Source organism: Triturus cristatus, chromosome 3_1, assembly GCF_964204655.1.
Source record: "Triturus cristatus chromosome 3_1, aTriCri1.1, whole genome shotgun sequence".
Taxonomy (NCBI): Eukaryota; Metazoa; Chordata; class Amphibia; order Caudata; family Salamandridae; genus Triturus; species Triturus cristatus.
This window is the reverse complement of record NC_140583.1, coordinates 717,614,220-717,641,084: the sequence shown is the minus strand read 5'-3', so window position 1 is coordinate 717,641,084 and position 26,865 is coordinate 717,614,220. Positions and strand designations below refer to the sequence as shown.

At 42.7% G+C, this 26,865-nt stretch overlaps 1 protein-coding gene across 1 annotated transcript in view; it reads left to right on the top strand.

Moving 5' to 3' along the window:
• Positions 1-26,865, top strand: part of PGGHG (protein-glucosylgalactosylhydroxylysine glucosidase) — a 201,896-nt gene that overhangs the window by 151,960 nt on the left and 23,071 nt on the right. Inside the window, exons 8-12 of the mRNA XM_085644806.1 lie at positions 1,648-1,720; positions 8,822-8,958; positions 9,592-9,725; positions 9,894-9,989; positions 19,642-19,739. Coding sequence (XP_085500932.1) covers positions 1,648-1,720; positions 8,822-8,958; positions 9,592-9,725; positions 9,894-9,989; positions 19,642-19,739 — 538 coding nt within the window. The remainder of the gene's footprint in view (positions 1-1,647; positions 1,721-8,821; positions 8,959-9,591; positions 9,726-9,893; positions 9,990-19,641; positions 19,740-26,865) is intronic.

The window sequence follows — 26,865 nt, the reverse complement described above, 5'->3', positions numbered from 1 at the left end:
CAGCAAGACCTCGGAGGCCCTGACTGACACCCATCGTCCGTTAAAAACAAGAAACAAACTGGTGTCTCTCACAAGTACAGTGCAGCTCAGAGCTGCAGAGAGGCAGAAGAAAACATACATCGTGTGCCTAATAAGTTATCACATAAGGCACGCCAGGGGGATCATGTTGAATTATTAATTTTCACAGTTAATATTTTCTTTTACGCCACACGACGCCCCCGGGTTCCATTTTACAGCAGGAGCTGATGCGCGTGAGGAGAGAGAGAGGGGTTCTTGTTACATGTATAATAAATAAGGGTCAGGGACTGGGCCTCAGTTGAAGGAGGGCTCGGTGACACACGTGACGCGGTGTTGTACTGTACACACATTATTACAAAAAAAATACAAAAGCTTAAGCCATACATACTCGAGTCAAAACTGACTGACTCGCTGCTGGCTGCTGCACTGTCTGTGTCGTCTGCTCGTCGTCGTGCTCGCTCCACTCGTCGTGACTCCTCGCACCTCGTGGTCGTGTCGTCTCGTGTGTGTCGACTCGTGTGGCAGGCAGCAGGCACTGGCGCGGTGACGTGGTGCGCCGAACAGCGTAGAGACTGAAATGGCCAATCACTACTGCATGGCTTCACATTGCCGCAGTGTGATTGGCCATACCATACGCGGTGAATAGACTCAGCCAATCCTGGCGCTGCATTACCAGCGCCACTGTGCCAGCAGCGCCAGGATTGGCTTAAGAGCAGGGTTAGTCCCTGCCCATAATGAGACCCGGGGGCCTGCGTTAGGAGAAGCACCCTCGGATCCCAGTCACCTGTACTACTCAAAATTTCAAAGTGCCACACACACACGTCTGCGCATGTTCGGGCCAGGATTGCAGAATACAGCCCAAAACATGACATGCGCACCATTGCCCACTGCTGTCTGCTGCCTCTGGACTGCTGCGCGCCGCTATCCACGTCAGCGGCAGGCCCGCCCCCACACACACGTCACACCCACAGACTGCAATCTCGGCTGCGAAATACTCAAATTCAACAACAGAAGCTGCCGTGGCGGTGCGTCCATTGGAGGCGGGGCTGTGTCCAGCTTAGTGGGGCAACGCCCCAACGCCCCCAATGGACGCACCGCCACTGTTACTACTACCCATTTTAATGGTACTCAGAGTGAACTGCTGGGTTTCAAATTCTTGAGATACAGGTGTCACTACTGAGAAGTTAATTTCTCTGTGCCATCTTCATGTTGTGATGTGTCATATTTAGTTTCGCCTGAAATCCCATTTTCTACATAAAAGTGAGTATTAAAACAATCCTGCTTCAAAATGTCCTCGGGAGCTCTGCAAGGGATAACATCTATGCAGCATTAAAAGTTAATTTGGTGTGGCGTGTCTGGCCAAATATCATCAAATATGTGATGTTGCTGAATGCTGCTAGTGACAATCTGCTTATTTCTTAGCTTTTATCTCTGAGATGAAATCTCTCTTTAGTGTTTTTCGCGGAAGGAGCAGTTTAGTTAATTATGATGGTTATCACAGGGATGGAAGTTAAGCCTGAAACACGGACAAGTGTGGCCCTGTTTGCAATTGCCAAATGTTCTAAAGTGTTTTCAAAGAGTTCCTATTGTTGCAATCATTGTGAGTGAAATGTCTCTCTATTGTTGCAGGTGTGATGCCCCCAGATGAGTACCAATCTGACATTGATAACTCTGTCTACACCAATGCTGTTGCTCAGGTCAGGTAAAGGTTTAAAGAGCATTTAACCGCATTCCCATAGATGTCTCTTCTGTGAGTGAGTCTCTTAAGTGATATGCTTTGTGGACAAAGAAGCCTAAATAGGAATCCTTTGAAGAGTGGCCTATGTAATAAAGGCCATGAAATAAAACGTGAACTAATATCCGGTGCTTCATTCAGTGTGCCACCTGCCAGGATTTGCGGGCCTTACTGTGCCTCTCTGTGCCTCTCTGTGAGTCTTCTGTCATTGCCTCCAGCCGCATCACATAACATTGAACTCATTCAACTAAAACAAGCCAGGCCTAATGGCTTTACCATATCAGATAAATCAATACCAATGATTTTAATGTGAATAATTAGAATTGAAAATGTTTCAATTATGAAAAAATGATCTTCTGAATTAAACAGTACAAATGTCTATAGAATGGGGAGTGATCTTCAGTGTGTCTCGTTCACCCCTTCACATCATATTCCTCTGCAGTCTTTCACTCTATTGGACACTTTCACTGTTTTTCCTCCTTCACCTTCCTGAAATCCTTTATCTGCAAATCTCGTAGGTCATCCTCTTCATCACTGCCTTTATTCTGTCTTTCTATCTGTACCTCCTAGATCTCACCTATTCTCCATGTCCACACACGCACACTCTCTCTCTCTCTTGCTCTAACTTTCTCCTTCTTCACCAGTAAACACAGCATTTGCTTTTCATTTGGTGCTGTCAATATTTTGACAGCTGTGTACCTCCCTCAAACACTTTCACATAAATTGATGTTTACAGTTGCCACATATGTCTCCATCGCTCTGTATGCTTGGCCGAGATGCTATAAATTGAATGAGTGTGTCTTCTGAGCACATTATTTACCACTCCCTTCAGTCTCAAATCCAGAGCTCTCAACCACAGCCTATATGAACTCATCTAAATACCTAGAGGTCTCTCCATTTGGAGGATACCCTTTACAAGAGTCACATGTTGCACAGAAAAAAACTACAGAAACACACCTAGAAAAAGAAAATTCTCTTAGGAAATGCAGGATGAAGTAAAATGGGAAATGGAACTGCATCACTGCCATGGTTTTATGTTAAGGGTTTTTACAGTCTTTTTTACCACTTCGTTGTAATAATCTGATTTAATGGTGAAATCATATCGTGTGTAACTTTATAATAAAAATATACTTTGGGCTGCCTGAGCCACAACTGGTATGAAACCAGTTCTGTCAGTCATCGCACCTCCAGAGGCCAATACACATTCCTGGCTGGAGTTGATGAGTCTGCCTGCGAGAGGCCAATACCTTTGCCTGTGGACCCAGAAAGGCAGGAGTGTTGTCAACAACTGGACACTTAGCAGGAGTTAGCCATCTGGGAAGGGGGTAGTGAAGGTCAGTTGTCAGAACAAAACACATCTTTAACACTTATTCTTTTGACTAACTGATTACAAATATGGCTTACAGGATCTGCTCCCATCACTTCCCTCAGCCTTTAACCTTGACTCCTATTTCAGAGGCTATGGCATAAGGTAAAAACTTTGACCGGGATGACTCACTTGGTGTATCCCACCTTCACTCCATTGCGGTTGGTCTGAAATCCTGCTTAATCCTGGTCAACTTTAACAGTTGTTTTTGTTAGGGTGCTCTGCTTTTTCTAGGCTCTATTTGCCTTTAAACTTTAAAAAACAATGTCTCCAGTTTCTCTAATGCAATTTTAGCAAGTTTGCTGTTGTTTCAAAACAATTTCTATTATTTTGGGAACTTTATTTTGTTGTGGTATTCATCTTGAAATTGTTGCTGCTTGTTGAATCTAAAACATCTGGAGAAATTTCTTCTGTTTTTTACCATAACCGCTCTGTTTCTCTGAGAATTCTCGTGCGACCTCAGCTGGTTGCTAGTGTTAAGTTGGTAAGGATTCCCCATCCTAATTAATATCCTACTTCTTTGCATGCCTTAACTATCACTTCCTGTCACTTCTGAACCCGGGGGTATTGGATTATATCAGGTACGATAGAAAACACACCATGCTCTGGGATATTTGGAATCAGGATCTCAGAGTGAGAAACTTTTAGTCCAGCCTCCACAAACTGCCTGCATTGACATAATTTGTATGAGCTGATTTCCCTCACCCCACTTCCCCAGGTACTGCTAGCTGAGAGCTCTCTCTGGTCCTCTTTCTCTGGCCAAACAGTGACAGGCAAAGACAGAGCTCTGACAGGCTGAAACACGCTCTTCAGAGGCAAAAGCAAATGCATTCCAAACCCATTATATAGGACTATCAAACTATTGCACACAGGTCAAACAAACATTATCGCCATATTGCTTTTCTAGTTGAGTGACAACTCTGCAGAAAATGCTGGCGCCATTCACAATAGATACATTTTAAGTAGAACCTTTTGTCCCTCATTATGAGTTAGAGTATTTCTCTCGGAGTGATAACTTTGAGTGAAATACCACAAGTTGCAATTCCAAATGTGGCCTGGCCTAGAATTAGTCTGCAAACCCTGGGCCCGACAATTCTAAACCCATTCGGGGCACTAACTAGGCCTGTCATAGTTGCTTCAGGCTACACTGTTGCTCCACTCCACCAGACCCTACAGCTATCCAGTTGGTGCACACCAGCTCCCCACAGACAAGACAAGCATGCCCCAAACCTCTGCCTTCCCAACGCACTCACCGGCAATCCTGCTGACACGTTTCACCTGCTTAAAGCAAGTGGGAAATGCCAGGTTTTCGGGGGGAACATTGGGAAGAACTCTGAAGTAAATCATCTGGTAATACTAGTTTCAAGCAGTGTTTCCCCATTTTGGGGGGAAACCATCATGACCGGAGTTTGCTGTGGAGATACCTCCAGGTCACGTGGATTCCGGCCCCTCTGTGTCTCCGCTTCATTCCAGCCAACTCATAATGATGGCCTTAGTGATAAAATCCTCAAACGTCTGATTCACATAAGCATTCACGAGTACAGGAAGTAGTACTGCGGAAGTAACTTTTTATGTACTCTACTGACATTCGTGAACGGCCCCCAAAATATCTAAATGGGAATGAAATGGCAAAATTCATCGAATCTTTGCACTTTTACTAACCCGGATTTTGACATCTTGGGGTCGATTCACAAAAGCGTGTAAGAGTGTGTAAAATAGTTCTTCTGTAGTACACGTTCCCACACTCGTAAATACTTTCGTGAATCAACCCCTTGTTTCTAAACTGTTGTAATTGCTTTTTCTCGGCATATCAAACCAGTATCCAGAAAAATGTACCTTATATCAACAATATTATATTGTGTATAATGAATGGGCTTCCATTTCATTGCTTGCTATGTCTAATCATGTTCACAAGCTGAGGAAATATGTGAGTAGTTTTGCAAGGTGAAATAGAATATTTAATTTGTGATATTTTTCTTAATTTATATGTACTGTATTTGGGGTATGTATTATGAATAATAAAGGACATTTCTAGGATATTGTATGTCACCCTAGAGTTCTGTGACTTTATAACAGCACTCGGCTTGAAGTCTTGTATCTGTTTGAGGTCATGGATGTCTCCTGTGATATGAAATACCCCGATTACGTTCAGTTGGGATACTTTATTCAATAATACCGCATTATTACCTTCAGTAATAGAAGACTGTGGCCTCAACCCTACATTTCAGACCTGTTAAAATCATATTGGGAACGTAGGGTTTCACAGGGCATGATGCTGAAATCACAAAACCCATACCTTACAACCCATGCATCTTTTTATGTTGAAAGGCAATTTCACAACCATGCTGTGTGTGAAATAATGTAAAGATTTTTAAGGTACCCTATTTAATTTTAAAATTCTTGTACGTAAAAAAAATATTTTTCACAGGTACTAAATTCTCTTGATATACTATTGAAAATCTTGCTTCTGAGGTCACTGAATGATCCCATCACAAAGCCCATTTTGTTCACTTGAATTTTTTATCTTGGCACGGACAATAGGTGAGAATAAATATTGTTCAATAGGTTTGCCCTTAGACAATTTTAATAGATCCTTTTTCAGATCTACCACTCCTTTCATAAATCTCAAGAAAGAGCACCATTCTATGTTGTCGCCAACTCCATGCACAAAGACCAAAAGACTTCCCCGAAATCCCCCCTTGTGGGGCCTGCTTGGTGTTGCAGCACCCACAGCCAAATAATGAAGCATGCCACCCTGGTAAATGAGAGTTTGGGCATCCTAAAAAGGGGACCCTTATTGGCTACATGATTTTGACTCCACTTTCTTTAGTAGAGAGTGATTCTGCGGAATAGCACACTAGCATTATGTCTTGAATCTATCAGTAGGCCCACTTCTGAGGTCATGTAAGTTCATATGTGTTCAGGGTGATATTGCTGTAACCTGCTTCTTCCACTTTTCTGGTCCTTATCAGTCCTCAAAAATATTATCCAAATTTTGATCTCCCATGATTGTTAATAATGATTCAACTTCTCAACCATATGAACTGCTAAGGATTGAGGTGTATAGAACACCATTAATACCTGTCTTTATTGAAACGAAAAGTCTGTTAAATTGCTGCCTGTTTGCAATAACAATTAATAAATTAGCAACTTCTGGAGAAGTCTATACCCCCCTCTATTAGTGGACAAGCCACTCCATAAATCTCCCTCTTCTGTTGGTCTGTTGTGAAATGTGAACTGTCCATCTAAAGATATGGACTGTCTTCTACCCACAGAAGCTGAAAGGTCATTGAAAAACAACACTTTTGTCCGTGACGCTTCTCCAAATAAAACATACTCGCCTTCAGCAATATTTTGAGAACACAAGGATGATAAGGGAAGGACGGGCCTTTAACAGCACTTCTAGCTGCTTTGCTGATCCTGTAATGGATTAACGGTTTAACAAGCATTTGCAATGCAATCGGTCTCGCTTTTGTCAAAGTTAGAGCTATTGGTGTTTTATATTGATTTCTATTTATGTGTTTATGTTTATTGTGGAGTGGATGTATGTTGTTTGTAGTAGAATAATGTGGTTTGAATTGGAATTGTTACTTGTGGAATTGTGTGTGGTGGAAGTGTGTGGTGTGGAGTGAATTTGTGTAGTGTAATTATGTGGCATGGTGTGCAGTGTAATTATGTGGATAGTAATTATGTGGTATTGAGTGTACTGGAAATAAGTGGAGTGGAATTGTGTGTCATGGAGTGGAATTATGTGGAACGGTATTTTGTGTTGTGGAGTGGTATACAGTGCAGTTTAATTATGTCCTCTGCTGTTGAATATTGTGGCATGATGTGGAATTCTGTGGTGAAGATTGGAATATGTGGTATGCTGTGCAATTGTGTTGTTGAATTGAATTATGTGGTTTGTTGTCGAAATATGTGGTGTGGAATGGAAATGTGTAGAGTTGAAGTATATGACGTGGAAGTGTGTGGCGTTCAGTGAAATCATGCTGATTGGAATTATGTGGCATGGTGTTGAGTGTATTTGTGTGGATTGTGTTACCAAGTTTAACAATTATGAAACATAACTTCAAACAAAGCCAGCCTTTCATTGTGTATATATTGACAAAACTTTAACACGTTGCTTCCGCTGAAATTTTTTGGATATGCACAACGTCTCTTCAATTTCAGACCCAAGCAAGCAGGAGCTACAAACAGTGGCGGCTCCTCCACTAAGGCGGAGGAGCATCACCCCACAGCTTTTTACAGCACTAAGAAAAAATAAAATGATAACTCAGTTATTATCATTTTATTTGTTCCTTTTTAGTGCATGGAAGCTAAGCTTTTCTAGGCAGGGTGGGGCTGACAGAGCAGCCGAGGAGGGGTTTGCCCCCACTCCTAAGTGCACATGCCTTTTAGGACGGCTCCTCGGGCCAATCATACCAGTCATGCGCACTTTTCCTCTTCTCCACCCAGGCTGCCTTACAGCCTGGGTGGAGAACATGCCCAGGCCCCCATGCCCCATGTGAGCGACAAGCCACGAGGCTCAGACCAATCATTGCATTGCAGCATTGTGATTGGCTCAGAGGAGCCAGATGTTCTCCGCCGCCTACTCCACATATGCAAGGGGGTTGGCAATTTGGATGGCCCGCAGGTCTCGTTCCAAGTACAGGGCTACACAGCAGACAGAGAGGGGGTGTATGTGGTGGTGTATGGCATGCTAGATGGTGTGGAGGTTTGTCTGGTAAATGTCTGTGCCCCAAACGTGAATGATGGCTTGTTTTATTTGGATCTAGAGAAGATGCTATTTCCTTACATGGGGGTGCCAATAATATGGGCATATTGTGTGCTTGACTGTAATTTAGATAGACATCCCCCGAAGCAGCATTTTAAGCCCAATATGTCGGCAGCTTTGCGTGACGTGACGGACCCCTTGCACTGCGTCGACATCTGGCACGAGACATACCCCTGAAGTATGAGGGTATACTTGCTATACGCACTCCCGAGCCGTTTCTAGCAGACCTGACTGTTTTTTGCTCTCTGGGCAGGCTACTGAGGCTACGGCGCTGACCCACTTATTGGCCCGCTTCCTGTCAGACCATGCTCCAGTATTGTTGGAATGGGGGTTAGACTGCAGTATGCCAAAGGTTCTATTGTGGTGCCTGCATCCGGAGACCCTCCGAGACGCGGTGTTCTGAGAGGAGATTTGGGAGGCCATCGCGGGATTTTTTGTCACTAATTGGTCGTCCACTACCAGTAGGGGAGTGGAGTAGGACACGCTAAATGTGGTGACCCGTGGAGAATGTTTGTCTAAAGTTGGTAGTACAAGACGATGTCTGGAACGGGAGCTTACCGAGGTGCAGGACGTGTTGGCCAGGCTTTTACTCCCCTGTCCTGACAAGTCCAGTTTTTCATTATGATTCCCTGCCCTACGCCTTTTTATCAGTGACAATTCTAACTGCAGTTCAATGGGGGTGACGTCACCTAAATGTTGCAATGTACATTTTAAAAAAGCTGGAAAAATGAAAAGTAAATAAATATCAGCTCCGGAGCCTGTAATGCCCTTTAATTTCCTAATTATGTATCTAATTTACGATTACCCGTATTGGTAAACACACACTGTATATAAAAAAAAATCTGTTTTGTTTGAAAACCATTACTTCCAGCCAAGACTGCACTTTGGTACCACGTGTCTTTCTGACATGTTCTTCCTTTCCACTTAGCCTTAACTTTGCTATCGATTTGGCTGTTCTGCTTCAAGTCCCCGTGCCTGAAAACTGGAAAGAAGTTGCGAGAAAAATTAAAATTCCATTTGACCTGGGGAAGAAGTATCACCCTGAGTTTGATGGGTATGTAGCAGGTGAGTGAGCCTAAATGTACCCAGTTGACGTTTCCTGTGCCATTCCCTGCCCGGGCACTTGTCCAAGTGGCATTCTTTACATCAATACAAGAGACTACTGCATATTTAATATGGGAAGCGGAAGTCCGAAGCAGGAAAGGTCATTTGAACTTTACCTTTCACTAGAATTTGCTTAACCCTGCATGATTGTTGTTATTCCCAATGGGGCCAGCTTGATCAATTTATTTCCCTTCCTTCCCTTCACCAATACCCTAATATTTCACTATTTTCCTAAATTAAAGGGCTAAAACCTTGGTCATCCACCTAGGCATATCTGTGTAGGACCCTGATGCTACACAGAGTTGGTTACACCTTTGCAGTGAGATCAGGCTGTCCCACAACCTTCAGTCTAATGTTTCCCAGGCCCCATCTTTGGATAATGTTAAACAAAAGTGTATGTAAGACAACACTATCACCAGTCGTTGGCAGTAGATCCAGCCCCTACTTTGCACTCATTTAAAGAGAGAACCCCACGGAGGGAAACCATCACTTTTTGTAAACGGTTGTGATGGTGCCAGGCAAGGACTTTGGGTTGAAATGTTCGCTCATATTTTTGATTGATAACATCAGACGCTCCATCTCTTCGCTATCTAGGTGACCCTGTGAAACAGGCAGATGTTGTCTTGATGGGTTTCCCGCTTATGTATCCCATGACCCCAGAGGTGCGCAGAAATGACCTGGAAATGTATGAACCCATCACTGACCCAGAAGGGCCAGCAATGACATGGGTAAGGGAGCTAAGCTTTTCTTTATTATCCATGCTACCTAGAGGCACAAATATATTTGCTACTGAATATTAAGTATTGTGATATTTTATTCTCTCCTCAACCTGTTCAGGTTGGGAAAGCTGTCATGGCACCCACAATATGACACGTTTCTCTTGTGTTTCTCTTCAGAGCATGTTTGCTGTTGGATGGCTGGAGCTGAAGGAGATTCAGAGGGCACATGGCCAAGTGCAAAAATGTTTTGCAAATATTACAGAACCATTTAAGGTGGGAGACCATAGAGAGCTTTTTCAACATTTTCGATCTAACATGCAAAAGTGTTGCAGGATGTACCTCTCCGAGCCTCACATGTTAAATTGTGATCTATCTCCAGGCTCTGCTCTCTTATTTAAAGTCAGGCGGGGAGTAGTACTGCTGGAATATGAACAGTCTGTGCAGTAACCCTATGCCAGGAAGTGAAAAGCACTTCACAATGTACTACTCAGATGATGAACTACCACCTGTCACACTAATCTAGTAGTTTATGACTTTCTCCTGTACCCGCTTTAATATTTATTTCCCATTGGACAGCACTAATAATGTTTTGAGTTTTCACCAGAAACCTAAATCTCTACGTGTAAGATTAGTCTTTCTCTTGTTCATGGGTACATGCCTGATTGCCAGGTAGTATTGCATAGTGGAATATGGACTTTGCTTATTGCCTCCTCCTGACATTGACGCCTGAGACATCACTGTAACGCCCTGCCGGCCTTGATACAAAAGCCTGATGAGAAAGTATTTTTTAGTATGTAGGATTTCACTTATTTCTATCTTCTCCTTCATGTCTGGACATGCAGGCTGCCCAACCCTTCACGTTTCCATGCCTAAGTATGAACTCTAGTGTTTAAGTCTGTGGTCTCAACATGAACCTTTATCCCAAAGCGATCAGTGAGTATACTGCCTCTAAAAGAGGTTACCTATCACATCTTTGCTTGCTATCTTCCCTGTGGTGCAACACAGAACTTTTTATACGGCCATGCTGAGCTGGTAGTGCAGTATCCTTTTGTAGTCACCTTCCCCCTGATCATGGAGTTCTGCCTGTCTTCACTACCCTACCCTGTCTAGAGGACAGTTCCTCCCTGTTATCTCCACCTTCATTTATGGCATCTCCCCATCATTTGTATTTCCCTTCCTTTAAGAAAGTTCTATACCCTCCCATTGGCCCACAATACACCCCCTCCCACCTTCATCCACTCTTCCGCCTTGGAAGCGCTCCTTCATTTTGCCTCCAATACATGGTAGTCACATTCCTCTTACATGCATATGCTTCCACTCCTGGTAGGGCAGTTCTTTGTCGCCATTTAGCTCCCTTCCCATAGTGCAGTTCCTCCCACTCTAAATGCTTCTGTTGCCTCTGTTTTCTCCTCCGTTTATAGTAGACTTTTCTATCCTTTTTCATTGGCATACTATAATGGTAGTACAGTTACTCTCCCCTCTGAGTCCTAGGGTTTATTTAATCTAACCTGCCTTTAGTTTTGTTTTTTTCCCTCACCGCTGGTAGTGTGGTTTCCTCTTGCTTCCTGCCAACACAGTTCCCCCATGGCCTTTCTACAAGTTTTACTCATCTCTTTTTCATGCAGTAGTGCTACTCCATTCTCATCCCTTGCCACCTTCGCAAATGATTTTCATGTGCATTCTTGTGCCCTAATTTTACTTCTAGGCCTGTTGTACAAATACTCCAGTTCATGTTGTAGAATGTGGCCACTACTTCTATGACAGCCAACCAGTGGTTGGACTGTTTCTCACCTTAGTCTCCGGGGGTATCAGCCCAGAGACAGGTGGGAAACTTGGAATGTCTGGACTGAGATAAAAACTAAAGTACAAAGAGCCTTGAGAAGATCTTGGATGTAGGGATGCCTGTCCTAAAGTGTGACTGAGTGTGTGAGTGTGCATCAGCTGTTCGTGAAGGATGCTCCTAAGACATAGAAAGAGCAATAGAGAAGACAACACTAGTTCCCCTTACCAAGCACAACATAGTGTAAGTAAGTGATGGATGGTAAAGCAACAGTAAATGCTGCTACAAAAGACAATACTTCTATAAGTGATTTATAAACAGACATGATTATATGGATCCTCTAAACCTGTGGTGAATATTTCGAGACAAAAAGCTGAAAAGACCCTGCAGATAATAGAAGTTAGTAAAAGAGAACATGCTGCCGCCTAAACATGGAAAGCAAAGGCTTTCCATCTTGCTATAATATTGTACTTGGCATTTCGTTGTTTTGAAGTTCCAATATGGCAGCCTCGCTGAGAACCAAAGTTTGGCTATCTTGGGATGGTAAAACTATGAAACTATAGACAATACTATTCCATGACGGTGGCCTGGTCTAAAGTCTGTGGCCTCGCAGGATGCAGTACACTGCAGAGGAAGTGAACAGCATGCAAGCAGCCTGATAGCACTGTCTGGGGACCCATAGTATGTTCTAAAAATAATTAAAATAAAACGATGAGAAGGTAAGAAATGAGAGAGAAAAATGTAAAACTGAAGAACTGGCCCACCAGTCCTGGCACTGAAGCACACTCATTTTTAGAAAGATGTCCATATGAGCAGAAAAATTCAGTCACTCATAGAACAATAGTCTGGAGTTACTGATGCACTGGCCCATGCTGAATGTGATATGTGAGATTTTACGTTACAAAATACCTGTCTGCAGAATTAACATGGTAGTATAGCAATCCGCCCTTAAAGGCTTATTGGCTTTAACATGTGTTTTATAATAAATAAATGCAGCTCGTTGAATTTGAATTTAATGTATTGCTTTAAGCAACAGGTGCCTTTCACAAGATGGAAAAGAGAATCAAAAACAAATTAAGAAAATATAGCTTGGAAAATGAACAGGAAATACACATAAAATGCACTGGGGTAAGGGAATACAAATATTAAGTAATGCAACTGAAAATTAATGGACATTATGCTACACCACATTAGCACTCAGTTTGCTTCATCAGGAATGTGAGCTATACATCCTAGTTGGAAGGGGAGCTTCTTTAGTATTTTTAACTTTCATTGCCTTCAGTCACAGCAAAAGTTTCATATTGGAGGCAACATGTCTTAAGATCTGGTTTCTCCTCAGGTTCTCTTGTAGGGTGCTGGCCCTAGAACCTAACATCACACAATCAAATTGATCTCCACTGACTTCCAGAATATCCTTCCTTACATACTGCAGGTCCTGTGTCCAAGTAATAGTATGGCCCACTTATTATTTAACCAAAATTATGTTTTGTTCCACAGAGCATCAGATGGCTATAGTCACCTTCTTTTTTTAATTATGTTTTTTTTTGCCAAAAGAAAAGATAACGTACATAACATTGTTTCAAAAACATAGTACAAGAACACAATAGCCACACACAGTGAAAGTAAGAAAAAAGGAGGGGGCAGGAGTTGGGGGGGGGGAATGAAAATAAAAATCAATATCACTTAGTCCCAGTTTAGACAGAGCCAAATTTGTTCTATTCTGGCTCGTGAAGAAGGGCCCCTGACCTTAGCTAGAGCCATTTCCATCTCATACACTACTCTCAGTAGCTGCCAGAACTCCGCAAGTGTTGGGGGTTTTGACTCGATCGAGACCCTAGCAATACATAAGCGACAGCAAGCCATAATAATAGAAAATAAAGCAACAGAGATTAAACCGGGGTCCTCTATAAATCCCATCAGTATCTCTCTCTCAGAAATGATAATATTGCTGCCTGACAGGTTACACAGCTCCTTAGTAATCAATGTCCAAAAAACCAAAAGTTCCGGGCAGGTTATAAACATATGTCTAATGTGTGCAGCTATAATCACCTTCATGATCACATGGGTATGGGTATTATTTACCAGGGACCAAACAGACTTATCTGTAATAGGAGACATTGACAACTTTAATCCTAGCAGTGGGCCTTTGGGCATTTGGCTCCTTTCCTCTATTGACAAACAGTGATTGGTCCTATATTGCTTCCTGTCAGAGATATCTCCTGCAGGGTGGCATGTGTTTCCTTTTTGTCCTCACTGCCTATGATAGGCATTCTGTTTGTGTTGTCCTGCTGCAAAACATTAGCCCTGTGGAAGCAACTGGAGAGGGTGTTGGGATTTTACTTTGCTGGGACGGCAGGGAGTGGGATTGATGGATCTTGGACGTGCTGCATTTTGTGATTTCCAAGGAGTACAGTGGAGGTGCGTGATTGTATTCTCAAGGTGGAAAGTGACTGAGTCATCTACGTTTGTAAAGCTCTTGACTTTACTATTTACTTTCTTGTGGGCACATCTGAAGTCTATGAGGCTATATTAATGTTTGTATTCATGTTAGCGTTCAGCTCTGTGAGTACTTCTAATGAAGCAGCAATCTCCTCCTTCTATACGTTGACTAGGAACAATATTTCATCCCAGGTTTTCTTCTCCGTCTGAAGCTCATGTGGAGTTTTGGAATAGGGAGCACTAAAATGGTTACTTCTGCAGGCTTCATACCTAATGCAGGGTAGTTGCAAAGCCCCATAAATGAAGCTTTTCCTGCTTTCCAGTACCACTGTCCAAATACTTTTCCATGAATTAATCACGCTGGACCTATTGTGCGGGCTGAGAATGTGGATACTTTAACTGGTGTTTTGACTTGCTCTGAGGCCCTCAGTATCACCTCTTCCGTCGACTGCTGAAGTTGGATCTCATTCCTTTCCAGAATATCTGTGAGGTTTTATGTAATAAAATACCTGTCTGCAGCCTGTAACATAGCGTGATAATGATCCGCCATTAAAGAGCTTTTGACTTTAACAAATTCTTTTCACAATAAATATGCCGAGCCCACTGCCTTTTCACATAACGTTTTATAATAAAGAGATCAAACCTATGGCTTTGGACATAACCTTTACCATTGAACTAATCAGGCCTGTACTCCTTAACATTGATTTGTCACCAATACTAACTCAGGCCTAAAGTATTTAGTGTGAGTGTTCCAACAAAGCTACCATCAGGCATACAGTCACACAATCAGAAATGTAAATAACATTACAGTTGACAAAGCAAAATACTAGGTTTCCTTGGAGGGCCTACCATTGAATAATCTTTAACACATAGAAACTAGAAAAAAACATAATTGTCTAATTATATAGAAGTTATTTAATAGCATCACTATGGCTGTCATCCATCACAGCGGCATGTGTGTGACCGAATGGTCAAACACAATAACTTTTGGAGATAAAGAGCCTGGATCAGGAAGCTGGATAAACAAATGACCAAAGCTCTTGAAGGGTAATCACTTTTTCTGTGGGAGCACACAGCGTTTGACAAATACCATTCGGCACTCAGGTACACCAGCATCTGAGGGAGTCAGTGTCCATATCGGTAGTACCGCTTTTTTATCTCTTAAGGTGAGGCAAAGATGCACAATCAAGCCAGACATAAAAAGTTAATTTTAATGGGAAAATACATAAAGGATGAAATAATTACTGGAGGGTGAAAATGTAACACAAAGGACTCAGCCTATCATCTTATTGTGTTTGCTATGTTCACCCTAAGCAGACAGGGAATGCCCAGATGTGGGTCCCTTGCTCACTTTGCAACTGGATTCAAGCTAGCCTGGCTGATAATGGGTGAAACCCTGAAACTGGTCCCAGGATGCTTGTTTCTGGTCCAGGGAGGATGTGGCCTGGCAGTTCAGGCTGAACTGTTCCCACGAGGAACAGGGTCAAGACTGATTTGCACATGGCTGGTTCCAAACTAGGGTGGCTTAGTGAGCAGAAGAAGGATGATTGATTAAACCCAGATCTGTGACTGGGGTGAGTGTCTAAAAAGTTTCAGCACTTCGTCCGGGGAAAATGAAAGCCATTACACAGCAGAAATAGCAATGGCCACCACACAGCAGCAATATCTGAAAATAAAATCTTTATCAATGGTGACTGATCCCAGCTCTGAGCTCGTAAAATACTGCTTGTGGGCTGCATAAACAGCACATAAATTGTAAGGCTCACGCTACAGTTCATCTAACAGTCCTTTAAATATAATTTTCTTGGTTCATCTACAGCCCTATGATAACCTCAGTTGCTTCGCTTCCCCTGAAACTAGCAGGCTCTACACGGTAATACACAACGGCCACATAGGGTGAAAATGACCCTTCACTGCTCTCGATGACAAATGTAAAACAGCAGCCACATGTGATACAAAGTTGCTGTGGAATCCGTTGATCTCTCTAGGGCTGAAGGGATTCAGAGTGGCAGTCTGCGCATCACAGACTGTGAAGAACTTAACCAACTTTCAGGCGGGTGAGAGGAAGAAACCTCTTCCTCAAGGAATAAACACAACAGCAGCTCCATGCCTTCTCAAGTTGTCATCAGAATGAACCCAGAGCTCCTTCAACTAGGGTCTGTGATTAAACCTCCTTACGATTACTGACAGATAATGACTGATGTGAAAGGATGCTTCTAACTGGAAGGTCACAGTGATGCAGACAGGTCATATGCCAAACTAAATTAAATGGGGTCGAGCATGTGGTCCACCTTATATACCAATGCCTGGCCCATTCAGGGATAATGCCTTACCTGGCCTTATACTCACATTAGCAGCCTGCGCAGAAGCTGATGCTACTGTGCTTCATGGACCCTCTGACTCCCATGAGCCACTGACATACCACCATAACGTTTGTATTACCTAGAAGCACTTCTTCTGGCTTCTACCCAGGCAGGTACCACCCGCATGGGCTGCCATATAGTCACCCAGCCTGCTCAGTCTTCACAACAGTGTGTGACATCTGGAGATTTGCTGTAAACAGGATCTACCGCCTGCCCCCCTTCCTGCTCAGTGCGGGTCATGTGAGTTTGACTATGGCTGTTCCATGGCACCTATGTGCCGCGTAGGGCCTAGAATAATGTAGTGCATGCTTGTAAGAGTTGGCTCAGTTTGGATGCTGAAGATCACTTGTTTCAAACTTGGACTCCTTAAACCTCATTCCTTGAGGCTGTCACACTTCTTCTTCACTCGCCTAACTTATACTTGAAGTTTGCCTGCGCACTAAATGAGTGGCCCATCTGGCTAATTCTTAAACTATTTGAATCTCACAGTGATTGAAGAACACCGCTTGAATTTCACCTTTCTAAAAATTAAATTGAAATACATGCAACATTAAATACTGGGCAGCATTAAATTGCAATGCCATTCCTTCTACAATTTCGCAGAATATTGTTTAGAAACATAAATAAACAAACGCAACTCGGAAGCGTTGTTGTAAAGTCTTAAGAAGTGTAGTGAACAGAATCACAACAGAACATTCGGCGATTTAACCTGTCACACTCTTTAAACGTGCGCTTCTCTGTATTTTACCATTGTTGTGGTGCATCTCACATGAAGATCTCAGGTTGGAATAGCAATACTCCATCATGGATGCCTGCTTCGCTCCACATATTCTGTATTCTGGGTCGATCATGCAGTTCTGCTCTGTCTTATGATCCCCAACATCTTGTCCAGACATCTCCAACGAGCAGCTCGTGAGCTACCAGCAGCTCTGCAACTACCTGGGAGGAGCTCTCCTGTGTGCAACCCTGTCTAAGCTTTTGCTTCGTTAATTTATTATATGTATGCCAAAATTAAAAAAGATGTTTTCAAGATGAAAATGGGTGAATTTTCAAAATGTATTTAAAACTATTATATGAGATGGAGAGATTTATTACTCATATTATTACCATTGTGCCAGGATATTACAGATATGGCTGGTATGTATTACCCATGCAGAGGCATTACAAATTGATAATGCTTTTTAAGTCTCGTTTGCAAGGAACATTTACAATAAAGGTCTTGGAGCTAGCCCATTGCTAACCATTCATTGGCTGCATTGTCACTCTTCTTTGCCGCCTCTTAATTGGCCAATGCATGATGGGCAGTCCTTCCTTTTCTTTCTTTGGAGCATAGACCAGGCACAGATTGATTCGACTTAATTAGTGTCTGTCCAACACTTGTGCTGTGATTCAGATACTATTTCTATCAATGCTGCACTTTTTATATACATCTTTTAAAAATATTTTTATATTGCTTGTCACTGTACACGTACAAGTTTCAGCACACTTCCTCTTTTCCAGTTCTCACTCCATTCTTTTTGTTTTCAGATGCATTTTTGGACATTGTTCATCTACCCCTGCATTTTTTGGCTGGTACAAAAAATAAAAACATCTTGCATTGGTTAGATTAAGCCATTATAATGCATAAATAACATACTAAAATCAATTTTTATTGATTTTCCAAAAAACCAAAGAAGGGGTTTCGGTTACATACCCCAGACAGGTAGCAAAATCATAGTGCAATCCCAAGTTGTGGCACGGCTGAATGTCGTAGGATGTCCAGTTCGACTACTAAGGCATTGCATACTGTCATCACAGGAAGTAGTTGGAACCCGTGAAAATTCTCTCTCCAACTAAACCCCCACCCTACTCCCCCCCCCCCTGCCTGTCCTTTACAGGTTGTAAGAAGCCAATGTAATTGTTATCTCCGCGGGGCGACTAACTTGTATGCATAAATTACATACTAACAACACATTTACACTTTCATGATTCTTGCCTCCGCATGTCGATTTTCATTGCCTCTCAGCCATTCATCCTGTTTATGCCTCATACCGTTCTGTTGATTTTAAGTTTAATTCCTTGTTTAAGTTACTTACACCACAACTTTACTACTCTATGCCACTTTACTCTATGCTATGCCATTCTCTTCCACTCCTTTCCACTCTTGGATTTTCCACTCTACGCCACTCCACTCCACACCACACCACTCCATGCCACCCTACTCTACTGTACACACTCCACTCCATTCCACTCTATGCCACTCTACTGTAGGCCACTCCACTCTACGCCACTCCACTCTACACCACTCCACTGTACACCACTCCACTGTACACCACTCACTCTACGCTACTCCACTTTAGGCAAATCCACTCTAGGCCACTCAACTCTATGCCACACTACTCTGTGCCACTCTACACCACTCTATTCTGTGCCACTCCATTCTACCCCACACAACTCAGCGCAACTCCAATCTACCCCACTCTCCACTATTCTACAACACTCCATGCCACTCTGTTCTGCGCCACTCTACCCCACTCCACGCCACTACTCTTCACCACTCCATGCCACTCTACGCCGTTCCACATCACTTTACACCATGCCACTCCATGCTACTCAATGAGACTCTAATGTACACCAGTCTATTCCACTCTGCACCACTCCAGTCCACTATACTCTATGCCACTCCACTCTACACCACTCCACTTTACTGTACACCAATCTACTCACTGCACTACACTCCCCTCTATGCCAAGGGACTCTATGTCACCTCATTGCACTTTACTCTATGTTACTCTACTCTGCATAACTCTACACCACTCCACTCTTTGCCACTCGAATCTATGCCACTCCACTCCACATGCTATTCTATGGCGCGCCACGTCATGTGCCAAGGCGAGACCTATTAGCTTTGCCAATGCTTGTTTACTTTACTGCTGGCAATCCTGCCTAATGCACTGATGTGATCATTGCTGACAATCTTAGATTGAGTGGTCACTATTATATCCTTAATATTAGTAGCTTGGGATGATGTTCATCGAACGTAAGTAGTTCTTATTACTGAAAAGTTAGGAGACCCCTGATCTTCTCCCATTTAAGCCACATTTGAAATCAAATGTTGCTTTGTCAGGCTCACTGCTTGGATATAAACTGAGGTAACAGTGTCAGCAGGCTTTGGACATGATAAAAAGTTACTCATCATTTAAAGTAATTCCACCAGGCTGTGATCATATGTTTGTGATGGTAAAAGTGTGGATTTTGTAACTTAATCTTTTATATTGTCAGACAAAAAATGCAAGTGTTGTCAAATTCAGTTGTGAATTCCACGAAGTTCTTGTGATGAGTGCTTTATTTTACCTTCTGATAGATTTGGACAGAGAATGCTGATGGATCTGGAGCAGTGAATTTCCTGACAGGAATGGGTGGATTTTTGCAAGCTGTGCTCTTTGGCTTTACTGGATTCAGGTGAAACTATGTGGTGAAGTAACAGATGCACACTGATAAACACGTACACACACACATATAAAAATAAGTGTGAATATTCTTTGATAAATCTGAGGCTATAGTGACATTAAGGTTTGTAGTCAAGCTCACGAAATTTGTTATGTTCATACATTAACAAACTCAGCCTCATCTATCCCCCTGTACTTGCTATGACATCTTGCATGATATTGTCACTAGCCAAATTCCTAAATCAAGTCATTGTTTAGAGCACCAAAACAATTCACATAAATTCACAACATATAAGTATTTCTCATACATATTCATTTTGGTTGTTTGCAGGCCCTTACTGGATTTTAGCATTCTTTGGGTTAAAGATATAGGGCCTAATAATCAGTGGCATTAGTGACCAGATCACCACTAAGTGGAATCACTGAAAAATTAATGCTAGTCATTAAACTGAAAACCCCCAGGTCAAAAAGTTCAGTGTGCTTTATTTAATGCAGATTGGTTCTTCTTGCCAAGGTTTTAAGGCAAAAATAATGTTTTAACAAAAATACAAGTAGAAATCCATATTTGTAGCACATCATGACATTTGAAAGGGACTGGCCCAAGGCACTTGGTTGAGAATTTCTAAGGACATAGGTGCATTTCGTTTTTTCTTTTAGTATTCTTTATATCGCTTTATTTTCATTTTATTTTTCACATGATGCAATAAACCCAGCAGACGTCGGAGCACTTTACCTCAAATTAGTTGAGATTAAATGACAATGAGTTTTTAATTGCCTGGCTTATTTATGAAGATAGATGTAGAACACAATTACACATTACACCATGAGATAAATAGCATGAAAAATGTACCGTGGGGGGCAGTAGAACAATAGTTATTTAAAACATATGCATGTTAGACAGTGTGTAAAATAGGTTTCCTGGACTTACATTTAAAGATCTGGAGTGACTGTAATCTTAAATGAGTGGGAAACGAATTTCAAATTAATGGGACACTGAAAATGAGTGTACAAAATCCATCATTTTAAGGATTCGATGTGTTTTAAGATGTGGTTTAGACTGACTTCTCAGAGCGCCCTTTTTTTTTTGGACAACTCTATTTTCTGTGTGAGGTAGGTGAGAGAATTCAGGAGGATGGACTTGTACGTAATGCTGGCTATCATACTTGGCTGGATGAGTGGACAGGTAATCCCAGACCGTTGGCTAATTGCCAAGAGGGCGGGCCAGAGGTGACTTAGATTGGAGAGTTGACACTTTCTTTCTTCACTATCATATGTTGGTCGGTATTGCTAGTTTTGGTTGAATTCGCTTGCTTCTCCAATGGTGTTGGAGCAGTTGCAAGTTGCTCAGTGGATGGTAATTCACTGGGTTCTTGGGCACCCTGTTGAGTATTTGATTGGGTAGGAAAAATAGGCTCCTGGAGGCCTTGAATTTCACTGCTTGAGGAGAACATGGAGGAACTTGCGTCCTTGATGAAGTAGAATTTGGAATAGATTTTTGGTTTGAGAAGGTGTGGAGTATGACTCCCCTTCGGGTGGGGGCATCTGCTGTCAAGGTTCCCTGCTGTGCTGATCCTGGAGGGGTTACATCTACCAGGTCTTCGGAAGAGTTCGCCTGGTCGAGTTTACTTGCACATGTCTTTCTTTTGCATTTGGGTTCCTGCAATGGGGATAGTGGTTGGTCTCTGTTCCTTCCTGACCTCATACCAGTAGCGACCCTTTGTCCTCCTGTGAGCTGTAGGCACTGTGCCAACTTTTGTTGAGGGCGTTATGGGCGTTCCTTGCTGGCTGGGTAACCTTACGAGCTGAGTAACAGTGGATAGGTTTTAAAAGTTAAATGATCCTGTATGCACTGAGGTAAACCGAACAGTTGGGGACTTCCTTATGGTGTCCTTACGTTGACCGTCTGCCAGGGTGATGGTTCATTAATAGTGTTATCGGCGTAATAGGCTTAATGGGTCTTGTCAGTCTGTATGCCAGAGTCTGGGGCACAGAGGAGTGGGAGGCGGGAAGTGGAATTGTAGTGTGTGAGAACTGGGCCAGAGACAGCAGTCCCCAAGGGGCTGCCTGAAACCTAGTCGCCACTCATTCCCCACTCACTGGACTCCACGGACCCCCGCTATCTGCTGATGTTGCTGCCGCCTGCCTCCGTAAATGCTCGGTACCCGTCGGGGAGTATTCAAGGAGGAATCAAAAGGACTCCGCCCCCTATGATAATGCCGATCCTGCTGCTCCTAATGCTGGTGATTCCACACCTGAAGGATGTTTTGAGTGAAGCGGGTCTGCGAAACGGACATCTGGAGGAATCATCTGGAGGAGAGGACAGATCCGTGTGGGAAGCCTGGAGAAGCCCCTATCCAGGGCATAAGCGGGGCACACTACAGGAGCCCACAAGCCACACCTGGCACTAGCTGGGCCGCTTCCGTGGGACTCCTGGGGCTCCTTACTTAGTGACAGCTGAGTACAGCAGCCACCCAGGCACCCAGCTGATGGCAGATGGAACCTCGCTGTTGCTGGCGGTAATGCTCGCTGTGCTAGGAGATGATGCTGCGCTGGCTTGAGCTGATCCTTTGAGCGAGCGGCGCAGTCCCAGTATAAACGGGCCCATTCGCTATCATGAAGAGCCCAGAAGCTTGATTTAAAGGACCCAGAAGATGTGGATGATAAAAGCAGCTGCAGAAACCACTTCTGAGGCCCAGAGATTGGAGGGGGCATCTCAGGTAAGGGTAGGACTCACAGAAGACAGAGTCCAGCAGCTCCAGCAGGATTACAGGAAGTCTTTTGTGTCCCTGAGATTTCAGAAAACAGAAGGCAAGCCAGCAAGCCCTTGGAGTCACTCTGGGTTCAGTCCTTGGCCTCAGCCGGGCAGAGATCTAGCAGGCAGCAGGGCAGCTCAGCAAATCAGAGAATCAGCTCCTCGGAACAGTCAGTCACAGCAGAGTGGCACTCCTTCAGCACCGCAGCCCCTACTCCAGCAGAGTTCGTCCCATGTCCAGTCGTGTACTGATTTGGTATGGCTAGAGCCCTAGTACTTATACTCAAAAGTGCCTTTGATGTAGAGGGTGACTTCAAAGAAACGCTCTAAAGTGCAGAAGAATCCCTTTCAGCCCAGCCCTGGCTCCAGATCACCAGTAGGGGATAAATCAGCCCTTTGTGTGACGGCAGGACACAACCTATTCCGATGTAAGTGTGATCCACCTCTCCAGCCCTTCCTGTGTTGTGGCTGTCTAGAGGGAATGCACAAATGGTAGCTGTCACCCAGATGTGTATTGGAGACAGGCTGCAAGTGCAGAGAAATGTTCACTTTCTAAAAGTGGCATTTCTAAAACGATAATGTTAAATCCAGTTTTACTATTAAAGATGATTTATCACTACCATTCCAAAGATATTAAACATGAAGTAGTTACTCCGTTCCAATCAGGAATTACAGCTTGAATGGTGTTTTAAAGGAATCTCCACTGCTAGCCTATAGGAGGAGCAGGCATCACTGCAATGAAAAACAAATGAAGCTGTTTGTTACTGCCAGGACATGTAAAACTTAAATGCACATGTCCTGTCTTTTAGTTATACAGCACCTTGTCCTTAGGGTTACTTAGAGCCTACATTGTGGGTGACGTGTAATAAAAGGGGGGAGGTTAAAGCTTGGCAAGTGGTTTTAGATGCCAAGTCGAAGTGGCAGTAAACTTCATACACAGGCCCTGCAATGGCAAGCTTGAGACCGGTTTAAAGGGCTACTTTTGTGGGTGGCACAACCAGTACTACAGGCCCACTAGTAGCATTTGTATTACAGGCCCTAGGTACATGGTGGACCACTTTACAAGGGACTTACAGGTAACCTATGTATGTCAATCAGGTGTGCATCAATATCAACATGTTTAGGGGAGAAGCACATGCACTTTAGCACTGATTAGCAGTGGTAAAGTGCTCAGAGTCCGAAGGCCGACAAATAGATACTGCAAAACATGGAGGTCAGCAGGCAAAAAGTTGGGGGAAGACCACCTTAAGCATGACAGGTTCAACAAACTCTGATACCTGTATCTTGCAGGACAAATTTCCATATCATCTGCATTTCCACTACACAAAGCAAGCCCCGGTGGCTGGAAATCCAGAAGTACCAGATTAAGAGGAGGAGCAGCAAGCCTCCTCTAAATTAGGACCTAGACTCCAGTACTTGTCCTGCAAAAGGCTCCCAATATCCCTTCAACAATTGTCAAAGCATTAGACAAGCTAACTGTCCATATACTACTCATCCCATCTCCCGGAACCGTCATGGGCCATAATGAAAAACGGTATTCTCCACCACCAACATACTGTGCCATGTAACGCATTTTAGTGTCATGGATTCTCCAGCTCTCCGTGTTTTGATACTCCTCCAATTTCTAGGTGTCCCCAAAAAGTATACATGCCCCATCCTTCATGAATGCATTATAATTGAACAGCTTTCTTAAAATAATCTTCTGAACTATTCAAAGCTCCTGTCTGCATCAATATTGAACTTTGTAAAGTATCCTTCGTCTCCAGGTATGGATTTCATCTTACCCTGTACAGCCATATCTTGCTGTTCATGGCTATGTTTGGCACAGTTTGACTCCCCTTATTGAAATCAGTGTTAAACACCCAACTAATTGGTGCTCATTTTATAATATTTGAAAGATGAACAACTGAGTCAACTTTGTCAGCTTTCAAATCAAGTTGCCAGCAAAGCTACCCTTCTAGCTTTAATGAGTTTGCCAAACAACATGTCGTCAAAAAATGACCAACTCTGGTTTTCCTGACATTTCTTTTGAGTCTTCCTGTATTACTATATAAGGGTGTATGTAGGTGAGTGAGGTAATGAAGGTGTTAATGTGTTTGTATGTGTCACTGTGTCTGTGTTTATCTGTGTGTTTGTCCATATTGCACTCATTAAGAGAGTGATAGATGTCAACCTGAATAGTAGAACATAGTGAATAACAAAATTACAATTTGTTCCTACAAATGTCTCGTAGAAGTAATCAAACTGGCTACAGTGAAATGTAGGCGGAATAAGTTATATTACTCAGCATTATATATTCTTATGCAATACATAAATCATGGGTGAGTATTTGTAAAACGTATGTGCATCTAAAAAAGAGGTGCTTATCCAGACATGGTGTAAATGTTAGTATTTTTTCAATCAGGAAAACCATGCTTAGCTTCTGTTGTGACAGTTGTAATGGACTGTGTTACTAGTATTTCCAATGGTGTATGCTTATGTTATACCAGGAGTCAGAGTCGGACTGGCATATAGGGCAATTAGGCAGTGTGCCGTGGGCTGGTCGTAAAGGTCAGTGTGGGGGCTTGTTTTATGGTGTGCTGGACTAGTTTTAACAATTGATTTCCTTGATTTTATTTGTTTAAATCTGTTTTATTGAATGTTTTTCATTAACAAAGCAGACCATCACATTTCATGTTACATACTGTATATTATTGATCTGAATATAGTAATAGTATGGACATGTTAGTTACTGGTGCATATAAGAGCTCTGCATGCCTCCCGCATAGCCTCTGGTACTGTGTACGGAGATCTGGTCTCAAATAGTGTCCCAGCTAGGCATCCGTGGCTTGGTGGCTATGAGTTAGTCTATTAACTTGGGAGGCAGGCAATAATGAATGGGGCAAAGAAAAAGTAAGCAGGACAAATTTCCATATCATCTGCATTTCCACTACACAAAGCAAGCCCCGGTGGCTGGAAATCCAGAAGTACCAGATTAAGAGGAGGAGCAGCAAGCCTCCTCTAAATTAGGACCTAGACTCCAGTACTTGTCCTGCAAAAGGCTCCCAATATCCCTTCAACAATTGTCAAAGCATTAGACAAGCTAACTGTCCATATACTACTCATCCCATCTCCCGGAACCGTCATGGGCCATAATGAAAAACGGTATTCTCCACCACCAACATACTGTGCCATGTAACGCATTTTAGTGTCATGGATTCTCCAGCTCTCCGTGTTTTGATACTCCTCCAATTTCTAGGTGTCCCCAAAAAGTATACATGCCCCATCCTTCATGAATGCATTATAATTGAACAGCTTTCTTAAAATAATCTTCTGAACTATTCAAAGCTCCTGTCTGCATCAATATTGAACTTTGTAAAGTATCCTTCGTCTCCAGGTATGGATTTCATCTTACCCTGTACAGCCATATCTTGCTGTTCATGGCTATGTTTGGCACAGTTTGACTCCCCTTATTGAAATCAGTGTTAAACACCCAACTAATTGGTGCTCATTTTATAATATTTGAAAGATGAACAACTGAGTCAACTTTGTCAGCTTTCAAATCAAGTTGCCAGCAAAGCTACCCTTCTAGCTTTAATGAGTTTGCCAAACAACATGTCGTCAAAAAATGACCAACTCTGGTTTTCCTGACATTTCTTTTGAGTCTTCCTGTATTACTATATAAGGGTGTATGTAGGTGAGTGAGGTAATGAAGGTGTTAATGTGTTTGTATGTGTCACTGTGTCTGTGTTTATCTGTGTGTTTGTCCATATTGCACTCATTGAGAGAGTGATAGATGTCAACCTGAATAGTAGAACATAGTGAATAACAAAATTACAATTTGTTCCTACAAATGTCTCGTAGAAGTAATCAAACTGGCTACAGTGAAATGTAGGCGGAATAAGTTATATTACTCAGCATTATATATTCTTATGCAATACATAAATCATGGGTGAGTATTTGTAAAACGTATGTGCATCTAAAAAAGAGGTGCTTATCCAGACATGGTGTAAATGTTAGTATTTTTTCAATCAGGAAAACCATGCTTAGCTTCTGTTGTGACAGTTGTAATGGACTGTGTTACTAGTATTTCCAATGGTGTATGCTTATGTTATACCAGGAGTCAGAGTCGGACTGGCATATAGGGCAATTAGGCAGTGTGCCATGGGCTGGTCGTAAAGGTCAGTGTGGGGGCTTGTTTTATGGTGTGCTGGACTAGTTTTAACAATTGATTTCCTTGATTTTATTTGTTTAAATCTGTTTTATTGAATGTTTTTCATTAACAAAGCAGACCATCACATTTCATGTTACATACTGTATATTATTGATCTGAATATAGTAATAGTATGGACATGTTAGTTACTGGTGCATATAAGAGCTCTGCATGCCTCCCGCATAGCCTCTGGTA